This window comes from Podarcis melisellensis (genome assembly GCF_964234715.1).
Source record: "Podarcis melisellensis genome assembly, chromosome: 3".
NCBI lineage: Eukaryota > Metazoa > Chordata > Lepidosauria > Squamata > Lacertidae > Podarcis > Podarcis melisellensis.
In genome coordinates this window covers 50375316-50394144 of record NC_138530.1, presented here as the reverse complement: position 1 = coordinate 50394144, position 18829 = coordinate 50375316, and the positions used below count along the sequence as shown (strand labels likewise).

Genomic DNA, 18829 nt, shown 5'->3' with positions numbered 1-18829 from the left:
GTTTGTGTGCGGCCGCATCTTGTGATTGATTATATGGGGGGGCTTACCTCCCCCCCCCATATTTTAATCAAGTTGTTACCCCTGCTGCCATGTAAACTCAAGGAAGAGAAGAAGTGGACAATTTCCCACCCTTTCCTACCAATGATAGGTCGAATTATATGTTCTATTTTAACTCAGAAACAAAGTATCTGCGGCTAATTATGGTGACTTCCGCGGGCGATGGTTCTTTGAAAGCTCAGACACCGCTGGAGAGAAGAGAGACAGGGACCTGGCCGTATCCTCAAATTAATGGTGGTGGTAAAACGCAGGAGGTGGGACTGGGTCTGCTGCATCCCCGGGGGCAGAATTGTGTCTTGGGACTAACATTGGAGTAAACAGACCTGGCTGCAACCCGAAAAAGAGAGAGAGAATTAATTTTATGTTTTATGGATAAAAGGCGGTATACAAATTTAATTGTTGAGATGAAAGGGCCAGCATGGCATCGTGGTTAGAATGTCGCATTGGGACCTGGGAGACCGGGGTTCGAGTCCCCTCCATGTCATGATGCTCCCTGGGTGACTTTGGACCAGTCACTGCCTCTCAGCCGAACCTACCCCACAGGGTTGTTGTGGGGATTAAAGGATTCATTGACCAGGAGCAGCACCAGGTACAGCCCCTTGGAGAAAAATATGAATTAACTCCCCCCCCCCCAACTACGCCTGCGCCTGAGGAAGTGCCATAGAAAGATCTGGCCCGTGGTCCCCAGCGCAGCGCTTTGGCGGAGCAGGGTTCCCTACTTTAGGTCGGTGCGCGACTCCCGTTTTGCGAGAGGCTCCTTGTTTTCCATGAGGCTCCCCGACCCATTTCCTGCCCATTGTGCCCTCCCGCTCCCGCCCCACCTTCCCCGCAGAGATTCCCACAGCAGAGCCATAAAACGTCTCCCTTCCTGGGAAGCCCCGACCGCCAAGGAGCCGTCGAGGTGCTCGCCCGCGCCGCAGTTCCTCTTTGTGCGCGCAGACGGCCGAAAAAACCCCGACGGCAAAGGGCAGCAAGAGCCCGTCGGAAAGGGGTCGTCTTGGTCGGAAGACGTAGCACATAAGGGCGCGGGGTTCCTTTTAGGCAGGGTGGACAGCAGATCGCAACTCTGCCAGGGGCAGCGCCACCGCATTTCTTAGACACCACCGTCCATCATTCACCGGTTAGGGTTATTCTAATGCGATCTACATATGCCCAAAGCTTCAATTGGAAGCTTTGGGCATATGTAGATTGCATTAGATGATCGGTGTTCGCGTTACCCCAGGAACGCTCCTGGTCCTGAGCAGATAGGCAGACAGATCCCTGCCTTGCCCCGAAGAGCTTCCAATCTTCCCATTAAGTCTCTGGCCCTTCCATTCAGTTTAACTCATTTGGGCGAAGGAAGAAAAGAATACTACCCAACAGGGTAGGGTGGGAGAGGTGTTTTCCGATAATAATAATAATAATAATAATAATAATGATAATAATAATAATAATAATATAATAATAATAATAATAATAATAATAATAATAATAATAATAATAATAATAGCCATATGGAGCAAGGGGATTGGATCGCATATGGAAATGTGATAAGATAAACCAGTTCCCCGTGGGCAGATTTTCCCTGACCAGCCCTTTTCCCGGTGTGGTGGTGAGAGCACCGGCTAGGAGACTGAGCTTCAAATCCCCATTTAGCAATACAGTATATTGCTGCATTGCAGGGGGTTAGACTAGATGATCCTCGGGGTCCCTTCCAACTTGTATGATTCTGTGACTTTTATCTCCCCTCGAAACCAAGAGCTGCGCAAGGAGCGTTCAGTTCGGCTGAGTCTCGAAGGTGGCTCAGCCTTCCGAGCCGGCTGCCGCCGTGTTCCGGGTGGACCAGCAGCCGCAGCCCCTTCGGCTTCTGCTGCTCCTGCGGGCAGAGGAGGGTCGAGAGTCCTGGCGGAGAGGCGAGAGGACCGGCTTGTGGCGCGCCAGCGTCCCATAAAGCCCCCTTGTCCTTTTCTCCTCGAAAAACTCAGGGGAAAAGTCACGCAACTTCTAGGAACGTGGAGATCCTGAAACAACTCGGGTGAATCAATCCCATTCCGGCCATTTTCTCAGGTTCAGTAAAGCAATTTCAGTGGAAGCGGAGCTGCATAGTCCAGCTTAGTTAGCCAAACGATCTACAGAGCAGTTTAGGCTCGGTTCTTGCCGTTAAGACCGTGATTCGATGGATGCTTAATTCTCAGTACATCGGACTTGGATCACAAGCGCAACCCCAGGCGCTCCTGACACCATTACTTGGACTAGAGAGCCCCACTTGATGTCGGTGGAAAGCACAGACCCATCATGCCCAGGCTTACTGGGAAACAGTCCGAACTCAGTGGGACTCATAGTTCTGCGGAGACAGGCGGAGGGTTGCTGGTTCTAGGGGCTGAAGGAAATCCTCCTTTTTAAAAAACTCATTCCTTGAGTAGGATAGAACGTGTGTGTGTGTGTGTGTGTGTGTGTGTGTGGTATATTAGTATAATAAATTAATACACTCACTTTATAGAGAGGAGGGGAAGGCATTAATCTGTATATATAGGTATATTAAAATTATCATTATCATCACCCCACCTTTTTTCCAGACAGGAACTCAAAGTGGCTTAAAGATAAAATAGAATAATATAAGAAATAAACATTTCACGTATACATATATAGATGTACACACATACTATACACTCAGAGAGAGAGCGCATTAACAGGCTATTGCTTATTGAGGTTTATTCAAAATACAGGTTAACTCAGAATTAAGTCCCACTGAGCTGAGTAGGACTTACTCGCTTGCAAGTGGGCTAAGGGCTGTCTTATGCTTTTTCAAATGGTTGCCTCTTCCTACAAACACGCGTCCATCTTGACCCAACACGCAACAGCGTACAGTAAACGTCCACTTACTGCAATTACGTTTGTTTCCAAACAAGTTTGCTTAGCATCTCAACCTAGCGACGAGAAAACGGACTGGCCGGTAAGCACGTGTAAATGCTATCCTCTTGCTGGGGAAAAAAATCAATTTGGGGACACTGAGCTGAATTTATTCACAATCTATATAAAAATGTGGTATTAATAACTCTTAACCTATGAGAGATATTTGTATCGAACCAGCAATACAGATGAAACAGAAGGAAGGAAAAAACAACCGAGTCGCTTATAACACACACGCATCCCATACATAACTGTGATACGGAACACACAAGCACACTTCTAGACACGGGATGTAGTTCCACAAGTTACAGCAAAATAAGTGAGAAAGAAATACAGTACGCTGAGAAAGTTATTAACTTGAATACAACGTCATTTCGAACTTCTAGACTTTCTGATGAGGAAGGCGCAAGTCAAGCATTCAGTCTAACGTGTGAGCAATCTAATTTGTATTGAGTTTATGCTGTAAACCGCACTTAGGTCTAGGGCGGTATACTAATTTAAATAAATAAATAGCTTTGAAATGTTAAAAAATATATTGCATGGCTCGTTCAAAGTGGAGATCTGTTTGGGCACGATCCGGACAACACTACTCATTTGTAAATCTGTTGGCGTTCAGAGGGAAATGCTTAAACACCGGTTCAGTTTTCTTCCGTGGAGCAGCTTACGTCGCACTTTTTGAGCAGAGAGAAATGCGCTCCGGGGCTTTTGAATTCTGAAGGATCGCGTGGCGGTGGCCGGACTCAGACCTCATTGGGCTTTCAAATCCTCCTCCATCTTCTCCCCTCCCCCGCCCTCCCCGCTCCTGTTTAATGCCCATCGCAAAGCGAGGCGGTGACGTTTTACTTTGCCACTAGTAAAGATCCCTTGCGGAATATTTGTTTTGTTAAGCGGAGCCGTCAATAGCTTTTCCCCAAAGAGCCCTTAGCCCCGTTCTGTAGACGGTGCGCACGGTGTTTGCGCGCGAGCGAAACTTGTTGAGGTTCAGCTGCTACTGCGCAATCCTGCGCCTGCCTATACTGTACAGGAGGAAGCCCGTTGGGTTCAATGGAGCCTACTTCTAGGACGCGGGCTCCCACACGTCTATTCAGGAGTAAGCCCCGCTAAGTTCAAGGGGGCTTCCTCCTCTCAGGCCAGTAACATATAGGATTGCCACGTTCGTGGCTTTACGTGGGGCCATAGGAGCCAACTCTTAGGGGCCGAGGTCACTTCGCACCCCTAAAATATTTGAGAGGTCTAGGCCCCCCAAAGTTGATGGGCATTGCCAAAGGGTGTGCTTGCACCGTGTCCTGTGGTCGATCAAGGGGAGCTTACCTGCTCGCCCCCATATTTTATTCTAGTTGGCACCCCTGCTGCACCTTTGCAGCTACTTGGTCACAGGAGCGAGACATTAAAGAATGACAGAATCAGGGCAGGGATCCGAGGGTCATCTAGTCTAACCCCCTGCAATGCAGGAATATTCAGCTGCCTCGGACGGGGATCGAACCCACGACCTTGGCATTGTCAGCAGCGCGCTCTAATCAGCTTAGCTGACCAGTCTGTTCCTGAAGAAGCCCCCGCCTCTCAGCCCCGCCCCAGCTTTTGTGATGAGGCGCCCCTGGCCCTTCTCCTCCCCATCTTTTCCCCTGAGTGATCTTAATGGCACTTTGGTTCTCAGGGAAGAAAGGCAGCTCCCCACCTTCGCAGCCTTTTCAGCAGGAGCTGCCGTGCATGACCGTTTATAGCCAAAAACTTCCTCTAGCCCCACGGCTGTAAAGTCTCCCGATTTAGATCGCGGCTCTCCTTTCGTTACGCTAGGCGAGGGACGCGGTCTGCTCTCTCGCGCTCTCCAGCCCGGCTTGGTGCCGCTCTTCCTCCGGTACCTCCTCCTTCCCCGCTGACCAGGCTCTTTCCCTCCGAAGAATCAGATGCAGCCAGTCCGAAAGGTGCTTGGCGAGGGTGTCGGCTCTTTAGGATGCGCAAAAACCCTTGATCAGGTGAAAGCAAGTTCTCCCTGATGTCAACGGGTGTTTGTCCAGTGCAAGGATTTACAGTACCTGACTTGTCTATATGCCTGCGAATTTAATTAAATTTATTCTATCACATTTCTACGCCAACTTTCCCTCTAAAGGAGCTCAAGGTGCGATGTACAGGGTTCGCTTCCTCCCCATTTCATCCCCACAACAACCCTGTGAGGTAGGTCAGGCTGTGAAATGGTGACTGGCCCAAGGGAACCCATTGTGCTTTGTCTGCCGAGTGGTCCCAACACTCTGACCATTACATTGCACTGGCTCTCGTGGAAGGAGAGGGGTGTTTACGGCTCCATTCTGGTAATAGGCAAAAAGTGTCTGTTGCCTTTCCAAAGTCATGCTGAAACCAGTGGGACTTCTGAAAGTAGCTATATAATCATTTTCAAAAAAAATAAATCTAATTTTTCATGAAGGAGTTTAGTGCAGGGTTGAGCAGACTTCATGGGTGGCCACAGAGGTGTGTGCATGTTGCCCCCTTCAGAATCCTAACTATATTTATTTATTTTAATGCACACACACACACCGGCTGGTCAGGAAGAGATTTAGTGTGAGACCTGAGTGGCTGCCAAATTCAAACTCTCTGCACTTTTTTTTTGGCGGAGAGCCTTCCTGGGCCAGCAAGCAGTTTGGGTGAATGCTGCTTGTTCCAATCTAATGATGCTTCTGCAAATCTTACAAGCTTTGGAAATCCTAAAAATGCCATGATAATATCAGCAAAGGCATTGTGGTGCCTTTTTGTGACCAGGTGAGCTGGACCCAGCTCTCCTTTTTGAGGGACAGGTAGCCAGGGATGTGGCCCCGAATAGAAGCCAAGAGTAACCCAACAGAAGAGAAACCAAGAGTGCTGACAAGGTATGCCGGAAATGGGTAACAAACATCCTTTTACTGGGAGACAGAAAGTTAATGCTACTGCTTTGATGGGTTGAAGGTTAAAAGAAAGGCACAAGGATTTTCTATATAAGGTTGCTAGAGAAAGTAGAGAAGCAGAGCTGCTTGTATTTGTATAGCTGAGGGTATCTGCAACTATTTCAAAAAGCTTCTGCTAGGGAGCCCCAGACACATACTGAAGATGCATTTGTGAAAGCTAACGCTTCCATGCGATTCTCTGTTTTAGCAGATGAAACAGCAGCTATTTCTGGCCTAGAACAGCTGTCTCCAGGTGTAAGATTTGTGGAAGAAATTGAAAGGAATGCACCTGTACATGCAGAATTCCTTGCTGTTAGGCCCAGCCAATGAAATCTTATCTGCTTGTTCCAATTTTGGACTAAAGGTCAATAAGCTAGTTGAACAAGGATATGGTGATTGTACAGCCATGGCAGCAAAAATGATGAGGTTCAAGCATACATCAGGGCAATATATCCTCAGGCATCCTTTGTCCTCTGCCTATTCCCTGGGACTGTAAATGATCTAAACAGTGAAAGTAATGTCGTGAACTGCTCTGAGAACTATTAGTATAGGGCAGTATACAAATTTAATTAATAATAATAATAGGATGTGCATAAAATACAGGACACTATGAAAGCCATCATAACTTTTCCCCCATGAGAGCATCCAAAGACATCTAGTACCCAACATACCAAAGCTATGTGAAACATGGTGAACTAAAAAGTCAGAAAGGTACACAAGTACTCAAACTACAGTATTAGCAGGATCAAGCAACACCAAGACAAAAGAACTTTTGTATCAGTTGTGTGCTTCAAGGACATCAACTTTTATTGTCTATTTTGTGCTCATAAGCAAATATTCTTCAGTACTGGAGATGGTCGTTCAAGCTCTGAAATCTGTGAAAGTTAGATGTAATGGAAATAAAAGCATATGTATGAGACTTGCTGGGAGTTATAGAACAGCATAGGAACGTAGAGAGGAGACCTACAGCACAATAACAGAGAAGTGGAAGAAAGTGGCTGTAGAACTTAAGACAAACCACACAACAGAAAAACTGCCAATCATCTCAGTCAGTCCACAGAGTTCTACCAATGGTCCATCTACATCATGGGTAGTCAAACTAAGGCCCTTGGGCCAGACCCTAACCCTTCTAAATCTGGCCAGCAGACAGTCCGGGAATCAGGGTGTTTTTACATGAGTAGAATGTGTCCTTTTATTTAAAATGCATCTCTGGGTTATTTGTGAGGCATAGGAATTCGTTCTCCCCCCCAAAAAAAAATACAGTCCGGCCCCCCACAAGGTCTGAGGGACAGTGGACCAGCCCCCTGCTGAAAATGTTTGCTGACCCCTGATCTACATTTTCTGCCTGGATATGCTTATTACCTCGCTGAAATGAGGTTGCAGGGATGAAAACCAACCTGCTTACAGTTTGCTAAAAAAACAACAACCAAAAACCTTGCACAAAGACCACACCCATTTCCATGCATCCTTGTCTCTGCTATTCTGAAGCCGCTTTGCACGCACACCCTATGATGATGTATGTTACTGTATCTTTTAAGAGGAATAGACTCCTAAGAGTAAGCCTTTCAGTTAGTTTGTTGAGTTAGAGGTTAAATTCAGCTGATGGATGTTTGGTGTTTGCTTGTTATATACAAAATCTCTTCTAAATTGCGACGTTGAATCTGTAACTTTGTGTTGAGGGCAACACATGGTACCAGAAGTGAAATAAATTGTGTGAAAGTAGTATGTGATATTTGAGGGCAACACATGGTACCAGAAGTGAAATAAATTGTGTGAAAGTGGTATGTGATATTTGAGGGCTCCACATCCTTTATCTCTCCCACATGAGGCAGCTGAGGAATGGAACAAGGAGAGGTTCCTCAAGATGGGAGAGGGGGAGTGGTGGGAAAACTTTGATTGAAGCAGGGACGGAGCTAATGAAGAGAGCACAATGACAGACCTGTGCTATATAGTATAGAGACATGCCATCTGAGGACAATGCTTAATGCATCTACTAGAGTGGACTGCAGTCTACAAATCCAAATGCCATAATATGTCTAGTGTGTCACAAGACTCTTTGTTGTGTTAGCCAGACTTCCCCAACCATGGCCCTCCAGATGTTTTGAGACTACAGTTCCCATCATCACTGACCACTGGTCCAGCTCGCTAGGGATCATGGAAGTTGTAGGCCAAAAACATCTGGAGGGCCGAGGTTGAGGAAGCCTGTGTTAGGCTGTAGTAAGCCCCATCTATGCTAGTTCTATACACACATACCTTGAACTCAGTGGGGCTTACTTCAGAGCAGAAAACCTATATTCCTGCATAGTCATGTAAACTGGTCTAAGTAAGTTGCCAGAAGTCACTGGGACTAAACAAGCTTGAATCCACAGATGAATTGTACTGAGCATGAGGATGTCACTGACATTAACTTTGAAAAGTTGCACATAACAAAGGCTATTATGTAGACACCTCAGACTCTAAACACTTGTCAAGGGGGAACAGCCCTATTAATTTCAGTGGAATTAGCTGTACTTTCACATCATAGCCTTGACCTGGACGCTCCCTCACCCCCAGGCTCTTGTGATCAGCCATAAGTTCTGTAAGCTTTTAGGAATCTTTGCTTTTACAATTGGATGGTCCACTTGTGTGCAATAGGAACTGCCTCCATCAGCTCACAGCTAATCTACTTGTGACCAGAGTTTACGTATATAACAGCTGATTCCCACAGCCATATTGCCATGGTGATAATTTGGGTTGAACATTTGAGAGTGATACGATCATAATGTTTGCTTTCTTTTACACTTGACTCAGCCCAAGCCACATTTACTATGTAGTAAACACAGCCTGAATTTTATTCCTCATGAAACATTCACATAACCACTTCACCATACAACCCAGATAAACTATGACCACATCCTCACATTTCCACTTTGGTCCTATGAATTGGTTCCCTCACCTTACTTAGTGCCTGCTGTAGTATGATTCTTGTGGTACCTTGAAGACTAACATACATTATTAAAGTGTCTTGCAAGGCAAGTTCAGAACCAATGATCTGAAATCAAATAGTGGCTTGTTTCTCTTCCCTGTAACTTTATGGTTCTGAGTTTCTTTGTCTAGACAAGGTAACCTTCCCTCTTCCATAAACCATGACAAGGAACATGGTTGTCCTCTATTGTCCTTTTGGTGCATGTTGAAGACATTTCTCTTTCAACAAGTCTTCAGAGTGGAGACTTTTAGCCCAGCTGCTTTCTGTATTGGATTGGAAATCGATTTTATATAGGTGGTGTGTGTGTAGTTGAAAAACTTTTTTACATCCAAATGTTTTACCTGTTTTGATATATGCAGTTGTTATTGTAAGTCTTTATTGCATTGTAAATTGCTTTGGGGTGCCTGATGGGAAGTGATACATAAATGAAATTGATGACGACGACAAAACAACAACAACAAGAAGAACAACAACAAGGCAGTAAACAAGCTCAGTCAGAGATCTAAGGCTGAACATAGTGGGGCTGACTGCTGAATGAAGATGCCTAGGACTGAGCTCCATGGGTGCACTCCACAAACCAGCATGAATTAAACCCAACAAACTGCTGAATCTACCCAGTGTTAGATACTGATATTTAATTTCACTGAAGTGAATCGAATTAAACTGTTTTAAATCTAGGTACCTTGGTTTATACTCCTGATTTGTGGCTTCAGCTGCTGGGCTCAGTAACATTTCTCTTCCATCCCCTGCCTCCCCTTTGATCAGGCAATTTTTTTATTTTTGCAAACTCTCTTCTTGAAAAAATGAATTTTAGCAAACCTCTCTGGCTTTTTGTTTTTGTGCTTCTTTCTCAAGACTTTGTGCCCCTAGTTTTGCAAAGCCTGTGAGAGGGAGGAGGGGCTCTGGGGGCGGAGGTTGCTGGCTCAGGAGGACCTCGGAATCCTCACCTTTTGGCTGTCTCAAGTACTTGTCTGCCTCAAAGCTTAATATGATGCAATTAATGAACAGCCATCCTCCGCCCTTCCTGCCTGTCTCAAGACAGATGTGTTGACAGGATGGCACCTTCTTTAAAGGAATTCAGTTTTATGGAAGGTGATGGGCACAAAGGCAGAAGGGGCGGCTAAATGTTTTGGTGGGACTCCGGATCCTTAAATGTTGTTATTTTCTACTGCAGAAGACTAGAAGTGTTTATGGAAATCAGAAATGGAAAATGGTCAGTCTATACCTGTAGGGGCCAATAATCAAGTTGTTCTTTAATAACATAACATTATTTCATTATATCATTTATGAACTCCTTCCTATAAAACATCCCGAGGCTTTTAAGATTGTTATCTGAATAAAATGCCAGCTGAAACCTGTAAGGCTAGCTATTGGGTATTTGATTAATATCCATTATTCTATCCCTTGGTGTCCTTCCATTATCCTTCCCGTGGAGATTCTGCTGCATTTTTTCACATCATATGCTGATGATAAATGTGCACAGTATATGGTAATTAAGTGCATGCAACCTGTTGCTTTTGCACCAAGTTATATATTTCATTTTATACCATAAATGCACCAGCACCAAGTGACACCAGTGTGCTTTCACACAGTCAAAGGACTGGGCATTATTGCATTCGTTTAGTCATTTCTAAAGGCCAAACTGGACATGATAGCAACATGGAACTGCTCCAGCCACATGAGGAGGAAATTTTAAGGGCAAAAGGGACACATGGTGAAGAAATAGACTGTCCCTCCTGCTTCTCTCCTTGCAATCTTTCTCTGGAAGCTATAGGTGTGTGGTGGTGTGGGAATGTTAAGGAAGGTAGGAGAGGATTAATACATTCTACAAGTGGGGCGGCAATTTATGCACTCTGTACACCTAATGCCCATTTTGCTGTTAAAAACTTAAGCTATTCATTCCCACTTTTACATCATAGCAGCAGGTTCATGTTCACAGATATTGATCTGGTGCTTCAAAGACTTGAGCAGGCACCCATTTCACTGTATACTCTGCAGCTTCAAGGAGGCTACTGATGGGCCTGCTTTGTTACTGCAGCAAATGTTTCAAGTCTTTTTATTAAGTGGTAGCAGACCATTTAAGAATCCCTGCCCTTGAACTCCCTCCTTGCTCTTCTCTTTGGTATTAGTTCTTCCAGTTACAGATTATTTGCGAAAATGCAAGGCGCATATTCCCTTCTGCAAGTCCTTGTTGCTGGGTGTGAACTACCTTAATCCTAACTCTGATCTATGTCACACATCACTTCTCACTTCCTTAATATCTGAACTGCAACCATTTACACTCCCCTCTGTTTTTTATTTTAGGACACAAGAAAAATCTGCTAAAGCTGCTGCAAGCCTCTAATCACTTTCCCCAAAGCATTCCTATTGAATTTGACAGGTTTTGTATTCCTTATATATACTTTATTATCCCAGTCCTAAATAGGATCTGACAACTTCAGTTAAACTTATTAGGATTGCAGCCCTCATATATTATACCCAGGGTCTTCTGTAGCCAGTTGCTGTACTACTAACATCCCATTCATATCAAAGGTTGTGGATTAGCATGAGATGCCAAAGAGGAAATTGCCAATTGCCGAATTCTCTTACAATATGCTCGGAGTCTCTTGCCCAACTAAACAATTGTGCCATAACTATGTGGTACAGTCTGGAGAGTTTACTTTGGATAACTAAGAAAACTAGTTTACCTAGTATTTATTTTTTGCTTATACCAGCCTCAATCCAGAACCACTGGAGTCTGCTGTCCTGATGGGATGGAGGAGAGTGGGAATAGTCTTTCTGCTGTGAATAATCCTATTCATGTATGCTGGTTCTTTGTTTTTAATCAGGATAGAGGCACACTCCAGTGCTGGAGAAGGGGAGTGCACAGCTTTCAATAAAAACAATTATATAACAACAACAATAACAATTTATTTATACTACACCCATCTGGCTGGGTTTCCCCAGCCACTTTTGGAGTGCCCATCAAAAGTTCATGTTTGGTGTCTCTTTCTTGCTCTGACTGTCATATAAGAGTCAGTATTAGGTCACTTATTTTTTGCTGTTGTAGGTTCTAATAATGCAGTTAATGGAGGTTAAAAAATAATAATCCATTGAGGTTTGTCTCCATGATTGGAAGTACCACATTGTTTCAAAGATGTGCTTCCTACATTGTTCTGCATTAGAAATCCAGATGTTGCCGGCCTACAGCTCCAACCATCCCTGAACATTGACCCTGCTAGTTGGGACTGATGGGAGTTGTGGTCCACAAGGCCTAGAAGACACCATGTTCGCTATCCCTGGAGTAGACAACACTAGTGTAGATGGATCAGAGGTTTGACTCAGTGCAGGGCACCTTCACATGTCTGCCATTTACACCACCTCTTTACTGCAACAAGCACCACAAGTATCACAGCATAACAGACTGCCATGTAAAAAGTGTGGCAGTCTGGGAAGGAAATCCTCTAACATTACTTGCTTGCCAGGAAATTTCCATGGTCCCCTGCCTCATTTAGAGGCAGCAAAAGTGAACTTGGCTTTTTGCTGTGGTGGGGGTGAGATGGGGGGTAGGTTTGCTGGTGAAGGAGCAGTTGGCAACCCAGAGAAGTAGGTGACATGGAAAGAGGAGAGCCAGGGAGCAAAACAGAGAAAGTGAGACTGTAATTACAGGAAACAGCCAGGATGCTTTAAAGTACTTAACATACCCAGGGGGCAATATACTACCAAACCTTCACACATTTCTAGGACCTGGGGGTAGCTTCTTTCTGATGTGCCCCAGGGAAGGGTTTCTCCTTCAAAGACTATTTAGGGGTTAAGTAATATTCATAAAGGCCAGTTTGGGGGAGATTACCCCCACCCCCACAGGTTTCTGTGTGTCACCTTACTAATGCACAATAAAAATGTCGGCAACCAACTATTCAGTATAGCAGATTTAGGCGAACTTGCAGAGCATGTTGTAATGTGATATTGAAAGGATATAGGGAGAGAGAAAAGCAGTTGGAAAATAAAGAGTGTGTAAGAAATGAATAGGAGAAAAATGGGTGGGAAATTATATATGAAAGACTCTTGACAAACTTTAAACTTTCTATGGGACACAGGGAATCTGTTTTTATTCACAGGTTGCTTGTGTTGGATCAGTGTATTTTGCTTTCCAAGAATCTACAGCATCTGGATTGCACTATCATGTGGGCATATATATGGCAGCTTCGAGATGATGGGATGTCTTTTATGGAACATGGAAGCAAAGGGACCATACAGAAGCAGGCAACCAGCACTGTAACTTGGGCTAGACAGTGCAAGCATGTATTTTTTTAAAGAGCGCAGTGGCGTAGAATGCTCAAATAAGATGGAACTGGTGCACTGCCTGTTATTAAAACAGCAATACCACATATAAACACCCACCCACATCAAACCCAAGCGAGAAATAACCAACCACAAAACAATTTCACAAGCTCTAAAACTGGAGACTGATCAACTGTGCAGGCAATAGTTTAAACTGAATGCATCATTTTTGGTTTGCTTTCTAAAATTTGCAGCTTGCTTTAGTCTTTCAAGCATAGCTGAAGTATCAGAAGATTGGTGCATATTCACCAGGGATAATTCCTTTTTCCTTGCAGCAGCTATTTTGAATGGGAGCCAGGAACCAGCCCAAGGTGTCTTGTCGTCTGAGGAGAAAGAAAAGAGCTCCTACCCCACTTTCCATGTACTGTACAAAAGCCAATGCGACTGGCAGATGAATCTTCTTTGAACCCTAGTGGTGTTCCTCACTGAGGGCAGCAGGTGAGCTTAGAGGGAGCATGGTAGGCCACCTTCTGCCCCTAGAGCTGTGTCCTCCAGTGCTTCACCAGCATCTCCCACTTCCATCCTCTGCCACTCCTCTCACTTGGCCTATAATGTAAGGGCAAATCTTGGAAGGAGCTGTGGCAATCGGTGGCCCCAGAGGAAAGGTAGCAGGCATTGTGGCATTGGCATCCTCATGGCTATACATTTGAGCAGGAGAATCAGTTTAATCTACCTACAAACCAATGGCAGGCATTTGAGCAAAACTGCAATACCTCACAGCATATGATGGTTAAGAATTGTTGGGAAGCTAGGCACTCTGAACACCACGTGTTTCCTTAAGACTATATATTTGATCACTTGTAGCTGTACAAAACCCAAAGGCAGAAATCTTTTGAAGTGGGTATTAAAGGGCATAATGAATTAAATTTGCAAAGTGCCAAGATCAGGTAAGTTTTGGGGAAGCTACCACACACTGTCAGAAAGTTTCTCTTCTCTGCTGTTAGCCATACAGTGAAAAATTTACAGGCATAGCTCATAAATCTTTCCCTTCACAGCTAAAAAAAAGCTTTGGGGTGGGGGAGGAGGTCATGTGCACTGAAAGATGCACAACTGTTGTCATTGCTCAAGTCAGATGTATTTACCAGTCCAGTCAGTCTTTGCACATAGAACTGGCTGTGTGTGCCCACTCATCATCTTTTGCCCCTGGCAGCCGAATGTCTTGGAATGGATTTGCCCTTGCCCCCTGCATCATGGCCCCAATTCAAATTGCTCTCTAGTGGCTTCCAGTCGTGGAACTCCCACATGACCCCTAAGGTTGAAGAGCAAGACCTAGAGCAGAGAGCAGGTAACCTGGTGTGTTAGCCCAGCACTAACTGAAGCCTATTAGGGGATGAAATACTCTTGTAAACATATCATAGGCAAGGCCCTTTGGAAATGATGATCTCGCAATTAAAGTTGCCACATTTGGTTTCTGAAGTGTGTGTTCCAGCAAGGTTGGTCTGTCTCTTGTGCCCTCTGGCACTGGTGTGGTGGTGGAAGAAAGAACCTCAGAGTTTCTGGGAAAAGTCCTTAGTATATGTGGATGTTGGCAAAGAAACGTATTTAAGAGTAGGGAATGGAAGGAACAGTCATTTGTGCTCTTCATCCTCTTAATTAATGAAAGAATGATAGTATTATCTTGCACAACTTGGAATTTAAAAGTGTTGTTGTTTATTTATTAAAAAAAGTATTTATCACAACTGATGCCCCTACAGATTTAAGCAACACAGTGGAAAGGATGCAAAGGGTTGTGGGGGTTTTTAGGAATTAAAACAAGACTTGCATATGGAGTTATGAGAGAGAGAGAGAGAGAGAGAGAATAAATGCATAACAATAAATGACATTTTGGGGGGAAATACATTGCAATGCCCAATATTTCAACAAAGAAAAAAAGAACCCTATGCATTAATAAAAGTTATATAGTTATCTTTTCAAAAATGTTCTCAACTTTTAAGTAAAGAAAGGGATGGTAGGGGAACACTTACACACACACCAATCTCAACACTAATCACAATAATCTACAGAGTAGATTATTTTCAAAAGATCCCACTTGTAGTTACTGTTTTTCACTGTTGATGATGGAGTCATTGTCAACATAATTTGTCCAATATGTGTTTAATGGTGTGGTTTCCTAAAAAGCAACAATGTACAGTTCAGCTGTATATTAATAAATTACGCCATATGGTATGATCAATTTAACAACCAAGAAAATAGCATATGCGCATGAACAGTAATATAAGCTTGAACAACAGCTGTTTTACAATGCCATCAATTGTAGTACTGATCCTCTATATAAATGGCTGGAAAAAGCATGTTGTACTTCACAAAAAATTATTGTTTACCTCTGAGATAAGAGGCCTAATTGACTTGTATTGCAAAAAAAAAATTACACACACATACACGATTAGATTAATTTGAAATGTCTGGCAGGTACTGCAAATTTGGTCTGTACAGAATTATAGTAGCATTGAGAAGAGATGTATGAAAACTGCATTTTTTTATTTTACAGAATGCCCATTCACATTAAAGACCCATTGTTTACTTTCCAATAAGGTTTTCTTTTAGATGAACCTGATAAACCAGGTTCAGTGAATTACTGACATCATAGTAAGTAATGGACTCGATAGAGGAAAGGAAGAAAGAAGTATGAACCTACCACAACTTGAGCATAGAGAGCAACATCTCCCAGAGTTAAAGGCACAGGAACCATTTCAGGCTGGGCAAAGGTAGAGATGTTCTGAGTTTCAACTCTATCAGGGAAACTGAAAATAACATTATTAGAAATTACAACTTTATTTAAGTTGTGATATCCATCTACCAGGTAAAAGATTGAATGGACACAAGCCTCAGTCTACAGGTTACATGTACTCACATTTCAAGAACACTTCTATCTTTATGTTGCTTTAACATCTTTTTGTTTTCTTTCAAAATTCTTAATGTTTTGGTGGAGTCCTTGCAATGCATTTCCTGCAGGTTTCTACTTACTAAAGATGGAACCAGGTTTTCCTCTATTAAGCTGTTGCCCTGATTCATTCCAGATCGTTGATGGAAATTTGGATACAAATAATTCATCTTGAGACAATGAAAACAAAATTAGTATAATGCAAGGCTTTTTAAAAATGTCATTTTGAAGCAATTAAAATGATTAAAAATGAGTCTAACATGAAATTTAACAATCCTATTTACTAAATTCAAAACTCAAACCTACTGCTATTTGAACCTTAAAAGAGAACTGTGGATACTTATAACTTAATACAGTTGACCACACACAACCTCCAGTGTCAGGTTGGGGTGTGTGTGTGTGTGTGTGTGTGTGTGTGTGTGTGTGTGTTATGAAGGATCGGGATGGCTCCCATTATCATTTTGTAGTAGTTATTAATACACTCAGGCATTTTTTTCTGGTTCTCTTCCAAGATTCACCTACTGGTAGTGAAAACTCTTACTCTTGTCAGCTGTGCCCTGCTGCTTCAATTGCGGACCAATCTCAAACAGGGCCAGCCCATCCATAAGGCAGACTGAGGCATCTGCCTCAGGTGGTAGAATCCAAGGGATGCCTCTGGGACGTGCTGCACTGATGCCGGAGAGGCAAGGAGAATCAGCTGCAACAGGATCCAGGTTCCGGCAAGATTGCTGTGACATTTTTCAGGGCTCTCGCAAAACAGACCCAGAAGCTACAGCTGTGCCCATGTAAGCAAGGCTTTGGCGGGGGAGGCAAGTGGGGGAAGACAGCGTGTGGTGCACGTTCAGAGCAAAGCCTTCCCATTTCGCCTCAGGCGGCAAAACACTGTGTCTTTCTTGCTAAAATACACGAGCAAGCATGGCTCCTGGCATTCTCCACCTTACTTGGTTAGAACTAGGATTTTTCCTATTGAGCACATATTTCCTGCAGTAAATGTAGGTTCCTTATTTTCCTAAATACAGAGTTTCCATGTGGTTATATCCCGGGTAAAGTGTGCTCTTTGAACAGCGATTCAGTGCTGAGTTCAATATCCACTGGTGCATTTAAGTGCTAAATGCCATTAACACACTTTGGGGAGTTATTTCTTAAAACTCCACAGGTAAGAAATAACTTTAGTGTTATAATCTTTAGGTTAAACAACATAAAGTATCAAGTGGCATAAACAAAGACAGGGGCCTAATTCAAATCAAAGGCATATCGAATAATGTTTGCCTGTATACAATGCAACATTTTTCATAGCTGATGGTGGTGATTACTAACCAGATCATGCACACTCTGCTTTGTTCTGACATCTGTAAACTGTCCGTTTTGTTCTAGGAGCCTAGATAGCACCAAACAAAAAGCAAATCAAGAAAAGAAACATGGATAATAGATTCTTAAAAACAGAGCAGGTATTGTCCTAGCTGCTTTTAGTTCCCACCCACAATCTACTTGATTTAGTGGCAATGCATTATAGTTGTTTTAAGTGTGCATGAAAGCAAGGAAGCCAATGGTTGCTCTGGGGCACAGTAGAGTTACACATTTTGCCCGCAAAGTATCTCATTAGAGTTTGATCCTTCCACAACTGATCCTAAGAATGTTTCTTGGCACCATCTCTCTCTTTTTCTCTCTTTCATGTGGCTAATGCAATGCAAGAAGAGTCATTTTTAATTTGAACGGTACCTTCTTGTTCCTGTGAACTGATGTGGGCTTCAATATACGTATCACTGGCCACCAACCACCATTTTTGCAATAAGGAGGCTATCCTCAAGTGTGGCCAGCTCACCAAGACAGCCAGTCAGCCAAATATATTTGCTAAAAACTTTGAGCATCACAAAAATAAAACAGGCTGAAGTTCATTTTAGTGAAGGTGATCCCCAGCTCATTGGACCCCACATGCTGTGCAATGAATTTTTGTCTAATCCGTTGAGCTGCTAAAAGGAAACATATAAACATTCATTCTATGTATTATACACAATCCCACCTGCTACTATTCAAAAAGGAAACTGTCCAAAGAATCTCTTTGAGAGATCTACTATTATGAGAATGTATCAGGCCTGTCCAGGGCAAGGGAGGAGGGGCTTTATTTATTTAGCAAAGAAGCAAGCAAATGGGCAAACTCTTTGCTGCCCAGGCAGGACCTTCCTCAGCAGCTGTGAGGCCAAAAAACCTCAGAAACAGAAGGAGCAAGGACAGAGAACTATGGTTTTTGCTTTGGCTACCAAGTTCAGCCAAAGCCAAACTACTGTAAATTTGTTATTTCATTGCTTACTTCCACTGAATGAACATTACTTTACATATTTATTAAGGCTGCAAGCTGAGACCGTAACAGTCTTCACCATCATTTCAGGAAAACAGATTATGAATTCTTAGGATGATTGCTGGTAGAATCGGTTGCTACTGCTTCACCCTAACTCTTCTGGAAAAAAGACTTATAGCCTCTAAAAATTCTGTTATTCATTGCCTATACATTTTTAAAGCCTCTTTTGAAAGTTTTTAATGCAACAACTGTTTGAACAGACAGCATTGTTTTCCATAATAAACTCAAATCTGGCTAGGTTTATTCCAAAGTAAGTTTTGATAACTTATGGGATTTAGTTGCATGAAATCACAACTGCTTTTTACCGTGATCCTTAAATGGCTTCTTTTAGCTTTGGCAAAACTACAATAGGCTTTGCCAGCATGGTAGTTTAAGCACAGAGTCATAAAAGCCATTTATAAAGTGGTATACTAGACAAATTGCCTCTATGTTGTGCAAAGTTATTACCA

The 18829-nt window shown here is 43.3% G+C and overlaps 1 protein-coding gene and 1 long non-coding RNA gene across 7 annotated transcripts in view; one reads left to right on the top strand and one right to left on the bottom strand.

Moving 5' to 3' along the window:
• LOC309367571 overlaps positions 1 to 18829 on the top strand; it is a 22491-nt gene extending 3662 nt beyond the window's left edge. The window contains exons 2-4 of one of the 2 annotated variants that reach the window (XR_014167228.1): positions 13419 to 13581; positions 16537 to 17180; positions 17399 to 18829. This is a non-coding gene — a long non-coding RNA (uncharacterized lncRNA). Of the gene's footprint in view, positions 1 to 12867; positions 13582 to 16536; positions 17181 to 17398 lie in introns of those variants that run through there. The other variant, XR_014167229.1, reaches the window with a different exon arrangement.
• LOC309367507 (uncharacterized protein) overlaps positions 14771 to 18829 on the bottom strand; it is a 48135-nt gene continuing 44076 nt past the window's right edge. For all 5 annotated transcript variants that reach the window (XM_081906902.1, XM_081906898.1, XM_081906901.1 and 2 more), the window contains 4 exons: positions 17342 to 17402; positions 15995 to 16194; positions 15779 to 15884; positions 14771 to 15253 (listed from right to left, as the gene is read on the bottom strand). In XM_081906902.1, the coding sequence (XP_081763028.1) occupies positions 15179 to 15253; positions 15779 to 15884; positions 15995 to 16194; positions 17342 to 17402 (442 nt within the window). In that variant the 3' untranslated portion in view covers positions 14771 to 15178. The remainder of the gene's footprint in view (positions 15254 to 15778; positions 15885 to 15994; positions 16195 to 17341; positions 17403 to 18829) is intronic.